The sequence below is a fragment of the Buceros rhinoceros genome, unplaced genomic scaffold (genome assembly GCF_000710305.1).
Source record: "Buceros rhinoceros silvestris isolate BGI_N320 unplaced genomic scaffold, ASM71030v1 scaffold37417, whole genome shotgun sequence".
Classification (NCBI taxonomy): domain Eukaryota; kingdom Metazoa; phylum Chordata; class Aves; order Bucerotiformes; family Bucerotidae; genus Buceros; species Buceros rhinoceros.
The window spans coordinates 18,699-26,251 of record NW_010421021.1 but is presented as its reverse complement, the minus strand read 5'-3'; the positions used below and the strand labels follow the sequence as shown (position 1 = coordinate 26,251).

Sequence of the window (7,553 nt, the reverse complement as noted above, 5' to 3'; positions counted from 1 at the left end):
GAACCCGCCCTTAGCAAAATAACTGAAAATTACCGATGCAGAGCAGGGCTAAAACTGGTACATTTAAAACAGGTTTTACTGGTGGCTGCCAGTGTTCTTGCTTATCACCATGCGGTGTCCACCGAGCGAAAGCTGGCTCCTGGTAAGAAGACTTAGACCTATGTTTTCATTGCTTGGAAGGTTTGGAATTTGCCTTGTAGTGATTTTTCTTCTAGGTATACGCACGTTGCAGACATGTTTACTGAAGAGTATAACTGTTAGGTCAAGGGAAGGTTGTAAGGAGCGGTGAGGACAGCCCAGTGGTGTGCACTGGTTAGAATATCTCCTGTGTGGTCATTCGGGAGGGTGTTTGTTTTTCTGGAAGTGGGACAGTGAGCCCAGGGGTAGAAGGGCTCTTGCCTGTCTAAAGTCATTGTTTTGTGAAGGAGGAAGCAGGGTAAAGAGGTGAGAGTGTCAAACAGGAGAGAGCTGAAATGAGGTTTGCACAGTGGATTAATCTGGTTAAAACCTCTTTGGCTGTTTACGGTCAGGACTTTCAGTGAGTTGGGCATGATGCGTTCTTGTGATTTTAATTATTTCTATCGCATTTCTTAAGTAATAAAAGTAGTTCTGAGAGGAATGTACTTTTTGGTAAAACCCATTGGTCTTAGGTTCAAAGTTGACATACAAACTTATCAGGTTATCATTCTCTTTGGATAGGTAGAGCAGGGTCATGGCTCCCTTTGCTCCCCGGTCCCTGGGGTGAAAGAGAGAGCATCCACTAACTTAGAGAGGAGTACAGAGTCCACCATCCCGGATGCCTGGGGAGACCACACAGAGGAACACACCCGCTGGATTGCCACGAAACAAGTAAGAAAGGTCTGCAATACCACAAAGCTTGGTTTCTCAGTGACTTCATTTTCCTCTTCGTTTTTTTTTTCTTGAAGTGCTGAATATTCTCGGTGCTGTGTGAAGTCAGTGGGAGCTGTGGGAACTCAGCACCTCTGAAAGCTCGGCCCAGTTTTATGGATGTCCTTGACATTTCTGTCCCTCCTTCAGCGCAAATCCAGTGCTTACATTCCTAGTGTTTCTTAATATCTGGGTGGATTCTGTAGAAAATACTTTGGTGCTGGAATAAAATTGCACTTTTGCTCTAGTTGTCAGTTATGCAGTCAAAGTTTATAAATATTTTTGGCTGTCATGTGGTTCTGCCTCTGACACGGTTCCCTTTATTCTGGGGTAGGATTCTTGCTCCTCTGAAGTTCACTGGCATTATCCAATATGTTTATCTTCCTGTTCTGCTCGCTCGGTGATTCTGATCGTAAAGTTGATATCAGCCGCCGTTTTGTGCTCCAGTTCTTGCAGGTGGCTTCTTACAGACCTTACCAGCCTGTGAGCTGTTGTAAGTGTGCTGCGGCAGAGCTTTATAAGCTTTCTGTTTGATTTCCTCAGCCTAAAACTCACTGTTTTGGTGGCTGCTTATCCTAGTGGCAGGCTAAACTCTTTTATGGACTCCCTGTGCTGCAACTTGTTAATACATTGCCAAAACACCCTGCTTTCATGGCCTGTAGTGTGTGGTTAAAGAAAATACATGCTCCCTGAAAATTGTCTGATTTGAACACCTTGATTGGTCATCAGAAACTGAAATTTTCAAAGAAATTTGTGATGGTGTGACTTCATAGAAGACCAACTCTGCAACTTTGGTCCGCTCATCTGTGTCTTTGCGCTGAATGTAGCAATTTCTGTGGCAATTCAGCGGGTGCGTTCCTCTCTGTAGTCTCCCCAGGCATCCAGGATGGTGGACTCTGTACTCCTCTCTAAGTTAGTGGATGCTCTCTCTTTCACCCCAGGGACCGGGGAGCAAAGGGAGCCATGACCCTGCTCTACCTATCCAAAGAGAATGATAACCTGATAAGTTTGTATGTCAACTTTGAATGTGGCATTATGTGTATGTCTTGTAAGACGTGGTTTAGGTTTCAGTGGCTGTCACTAGTGCTCTGTATGTACAGTTTTACAAAACCCCAGCTTGTGTGTTCTGTGCCTCAGTTACTGTAGTCACTAGAATTCACTGCAGGACCTATGATGAATATGCTAAGAGATCATAAAAACACTTGTACGAGTTGGGAGAAAAGGACTGTTTCTTGTAATGTCTTTGAGAATTCTGAGCGTGACACTGACAATCAGAATTCTGCAGGAATGGCTCTGCTGTGCCAAGAACCTTCTTCAATCAAACCAAAAAACCCCAAAGAAGTGTTAATTTTGAAAGTGGAAATTCCCTTTGAGTAAGTTGTGAGGGAGTAAAGCAGCAAAATAATTTACTATGGAAAAAATGCTTACGATTGCTTGAGTTCAAGTATGTTTCTGCTTTAACTTGGGTCAAATATGTTATTTCAAATTCATGTGTACACTACACTTCGTACTCCACCAGATAGCAGCGTGATTCCTGCTTTCATTATGGTCTGGGCTTTTTTCACTCTTAAGCCAGTTGCACTTTGAATCTAGTCACGAAAGAGTTTTTTTATTTACTGGGAGAAGCTGCAGTGTAGCTGATCACCTTTGCTCTGCTCGAGATGCCACGTCACCATAAGGACACTTCGTAGTATTGGTGTTACTACGGCAAAAGCTGTGTTGCGTTGTGAGCTCTTGTGTTGTCAGCTCTTCAGCTTGTGAGTCCCATCCGTGCCACAGAGCCTTCATGCTGAAGAGCTCTGGATGAGACGTTCGCTGGAGTTAGCCCAAAGAGCAGAAGCAAATTCATTTCAGCACTCAGGCAGCTGGGTTAGTCTGAGGTCATGCTAAGGGAGTGCAGGACAAGCATGAATCAACGCCCATCTCACTGAAGGGAGAAGCTGAATCCTGCAGCGCTTAAGGCTTCTCGGTGCTCGTGCGCATGTCACTGAGTGGGAATCTGCTCACCTTCTGTTAAGAAAAGGTAAAAATTATCTTATTTTCTGACGTTACCAGGCTTGGCAGTGTGATCTGTGCCGGTTGTATATAGGTTTTTTTCCTGCTGCTCTAGGATGAACAGAGCAACCATTTGTTCATTCCTTTCAGCTTGAATCACGGTGAAAGAGGTCGTATGTAACTCTGGAAGCAGAGTGTGTCACTCTGCTGTCAGTGCGCGCTGCTGTGTCATAAGCCTGCCAAAAACCCAAAAGCAGCGGTGGTAAAATGAAGAACTTAGATGTTTTCCTTAGATTGGCATGAAGATGAATGAAATAGTGAGAGGAGTGCAACTATCTGATGAATTTCCTACTCTGCACCTATGGAGCGTATGTGGTCCCTTCCAAAGATTTTTGTCTAGTGTCTGCAGTGCTTGGGTACTGCGGTGACACAGATACTTGGAGTCAGCCATTTTAGTGCAGAAGAAAGCTTTCACTTTCACAGTAGTAAATTTTTAATATAAAAAAAATTGTGTGGTAGTATTCCACGTGCACTTTGCACTGGGGAGATCTATTCAGGAAGGACTTGAAGAGAAGCTGGCTTGGTCTGAGAGAGTGTAGCACATGCACTACTATCAAAAGTGTTGGAAAACCTAACACTCAGCTGTTAAACAGGGCTAACCTCCCATGTACAACAATAAATCTGCCTTCTGTGTGCATAGGATTATATTTTTAATCATACTGAACACTTTTTTTTTCCACATGAGCCCTTTCCTCGGTGTGCAGAATGGAAGGTATTTGCTTAATGAATGAGCTTTTTCTTACTCTTCAGTGCCAAGTCCTTGGGCCTTACTTACTGAGCGCTCATCCAGCTCTGCTCGGGGGATGGAGTTTCTTAATTTCACTTTATGGGTTTTCTCTGATCTCTTTGAGGGTTTTTTTAGTACTCTACATATTCTCCTGTTATTAAAATAGTTGTGAAGGACATAAAGTATCTACTTGCTTTGCCAAACTGAAAGCCAAAGATGGATTTGTCAGTGCGTGGTGTTGTACAACGCTGCACTCAAGCAGAGTGTAGTAACCATTTCTGAAAAGTTTGATTCAAGTGACTGGCTTAACAGCAAGCAAACAGGAGTTGCAAAATAATGGGTAGAATATTTTTCTTCAGTAGAATCTTTCCTTTTTTAAAGGAGAGAAGCCATACTATTTGTTCGTGCAGCCTCTTTGCTTGCTTGCTACACTTGCTGGCACCCGCAACTCTGGCAAGTGATGCTGTGTCTCCAGCAGTCCCCACATTTATTCCCAGTCCCAGGTCCATCCTACTTCTCCTACTGAAATCTGTACCCTTCCTCAGGCTCATCTTGCATCCCCCCTTCAGAAATCAGCCTGGAAGTGTTTAGATGTGTAACAAAATGGGGAGAAGCATGGACAAAATAGCAGGGAGATTTTCCAGTTACAGTCTGGTAGCTGCGGCAGAGCGAGGCTCTGCTTTGCCTTTTTCCCAGAGCTGGGTGCGATGCTGAACACATGTGGCAATTGCTGGGGCAAAGGCAATGTCCTGTCAAAGGAGACAGAAACTTTCTGAAGTCTCTCACTGCTGGTACCAGTCCTTGTTTGGTCTTCTGAATGTCATAAAAATTGATTTTTCTGCTCTCCTCTGTGGTTTCATTTTAGAGTTGTCACGTTTAACTGTTTGCAAGTAGGCGTGGCTTTCCCAGAAACGAACAAGACAGGAAATGGATTTTTTTTTTTTGTCCTGAATTAACAGTGCCTCTGTCCACAGAATCCTGAACTCTTTCTTCCTGAAATTTGTTTAGCAACGAGATATAGTTCCTGTTGCAGGGATCAAAAGATAACGTAAAACGTCTTTTCCAGGATCTTAAGTCACCAAGATGCCCATCAACGTTGATGACGTGATCCAGCTGTTCTGCCATCTCTCCCGGGAGCAGGGGATGAAAGCTGCAGTCAAACACTCCGGTCAAGGAGCACTTCTGGCTGGTGCGGCAGCACTTATTGGAGGTCTGATGGGAGGTCCACCTGGCATCGCTGTAGGTGAGTCTGTTTTGCTTAATTTTTTTTTTTTTTCTGTATTTCAAAAGTGCCTGCTCTCTTTGGTTTTTTCCTTGCATGGGAAATTTCAGGAAGGCCAGAGTCTAATAGTTGTCTCTCCTGTCGCTGTGTCTCTTGAATTAAGAGCTGTCTAGTTTGAAAGCTGCCCTGTCACTCAAGCCACATGGGCCTTGAACGCTCCTTACTCTTGAGAGCCCGTCCAGCAGTTTCACGGGCTTCTTGGTGGGTTTTGGGACAGGTATAGGGATGTTGGCAGGCAAGTGCGCTTTCACTTTCACCAACAGCCTGCATAGGCATGGGACTGGTAGCAGGAATTGTCCTTGCTGCTGCCTTGCAGCTAGGCTTAGAGGCTGCACAACCTTCTGTCTGCAGCGGTCGCTGGAGAAACTTGCAGCGTACAGTGCTCTCTGGGGCCTGCTTGCCCTGCGAAGGATGGATTGTGGATGTGCGGCTCAGTGGGGAAGAGTGTGGTCATGTAACAAATCTTGTCTCAACAGATGAGGAACCTGGACGTCAATACTTCTCGTGGCTTTTGCATTAAGTGCCCCTAAATCAGATATTGATGTTCTCATAAAAGTTCCTTGAAGATGGATTCAGCCATCGTAGGCTTTCAAGTATTTCTGTGGTACCATGGGACAAATTACCGCCTGAGTAAAATCTGCAGATTGCAGAATTTTTGTCTACCGAACAACTGCCTCCCTGCGAGTGCATGAATGACATGTAGGAGCCGTCGCTGGCGGTGGGAGTTTTGGAGGCCGGATGCGTTCTGACGCTGCTCCCTTGGGAGGGCTCTCCCTCTTCACCCAGCGTGCCGGTGTCTGGTGTCTCTGGGCAGCGATGTCAGTCGTGTGAGTGGCTGTTGGAGAGTGCAGCGGTGTGAGTTGCATCAGTAACTCTATGAAGGGCAGCAGCCGCGTGGGACTGCAAGGCTGGTTTCTCAGCAGCAGCCACAACCACCTGAGCTGTAGAAGGTCCCTCCCTGTTATCCTGATGACCTGGACCCGCTCCACTTCCCAGAGCTTTTCTTGGCCAGCTGGGGTGGTGCCTTGCTGGGTGGAAGCATGACAGTGCCTAAGGCCAGGAAGCTGATGGGTTTGATGTCTCTGTGAGCACCTTCCAAGGGGTCGACTTGCTGGGAGCAGGAGGCTGTGGTGTGTGGCCCTACAGAAGCAGAAGGCTTGGCCCAGGTTGGGAATGTCTAGTAAGAGTTTATGTGTGAATGGCCCCAATAAGGCAGTTGCTGGTCAGGGCATGATTTTACTTAGCCATAGAGCTTATCCTAAAGAGACCAGTGTCCTAAGGAGTGTCGTTTTGGTTCTGATTTCTAGCTTGGGGCAGTTAGCTTTGCTGGTGTAAAGAGTTCCTCTGTGATTGCTGTGGATGTGAGAAGCTTTCAAAATCCTCCTTGGTGTTTTCAACACCCTGTATAAACCTGGCGACAGGGCACAGGGGCAGCTCTGCCTTGGTTTCTCCTAAAGCTGGGAACTTTGGTGAAGCTGCAGGTAGAATTCAGGTTTTAACATTAACTGGTAATGAGTAACCTCTCGCTCCCTCTCTCTCTCTCTCTCTTTCTCTCCCTCCCTCTCCCTCCCTGTTTTCCAGGAGGAGCATTTGGTGGGTTGCTTGGTGCCTGGATGAGCAGTGGACAGTTCAAACCGGTCCCTCAGATCCTACTGGAATTGCCTCCTGCCGAGCAGCAGAAGCTCTATGATGAAGCCATTGTTATTCTCAAGCACTTAGACTGGACTGATATTGCTCAGCTGATTCCTCTTGTGATGGGAAGTGCTAGTCTCCAGCAGAAGCTGACAGCAGTGCTCATAAATTACTTCTCCAAAGAGCTAAGAGCAGAAATACAGTACAAAGAATAACCCTTTCCAGAGCAGGATTTTACAGTGTGATGAATTTTTTTCCCGATAATTGTGATTGTGCAACACGGCAATTACTAGTTATCAGTACTAATTATGAATATAGGAAAATCTGAGTAGTATTGTGGATTGTGGGGTTTTGGGGCGGTGTATTTTGTTGTGGGTTTTTTTTTTTAAGGACAGTATTAGATTACTGTGTTATCCTGACACTGCTCTGTCATTTTGAATTACTTTGCACTAGGCATGAATTCAGGACTGCTGAAGGGATCTATGCTTCTTTTATTCTCATATATCGCTCGTTAAAATTTTCAAAATCATTGTGTTTTATTTAGGAAATTTAATCCTCTTTGCGTAAGTGCTTTAGATTTTGTCTGTCAATATCATGTAGGTGCCAAAGTAGCTGGGGCACTCTTTTACTTACTTTTACTTACGGTCTGCTTTAGTCCTGCAGAGGAAAGCTCTAAAGTACCTACGTTATTCTACTGTGAACTCAAAGATCTCAATCCGTTATTCTTTTTTGCATTTTTATTTTAATTCTTATTTATTCCTTTTTGTAAGAAAGAAGTGAAGGCAATGCCTAAACAAGATTTAATGCAACAGGTAAAAAACTCTCTAGAATTTGTAGTTCTTGTTGTCCTAGAATGGGCAGGCCAAGTGCCAAGAACAGTCTTTAAAAAAATTTTGAAAAAGGGAGCTGCATCTTCCATTTTTATACTATCCCCAAGATTAGGGTTGTCATTTCAGCTTGGTTTCTTGA

General features: G+C 44.8%; 1 protein-coding gene across 1 annotated transcript; it reads left to right on the top strand.

The window, feature by feature from the left end:
- The first annotated feature begins 4,753 nt into the window (after nt 1-4,753).
- Nucleotides 4,754-6,799, top strand: LOC104496411 (chromosome unknown open reading frame, human C19orf12). The gene is made up of 2 exons (XM_010139519.1): nt 4,754-4,913; nt 6,534-6,799. The coding sequence occupies exons 1-2, from the start codon at nt 4,754-4,756 to the stop codon at nt 6,797-6,799; spliced, it is 426 nt and encodes a 141-aa protein (XP_010137821.1).
- The last annotated feature ends 754 nt before the right edge of the window (nt 6,800-7,553 follow it).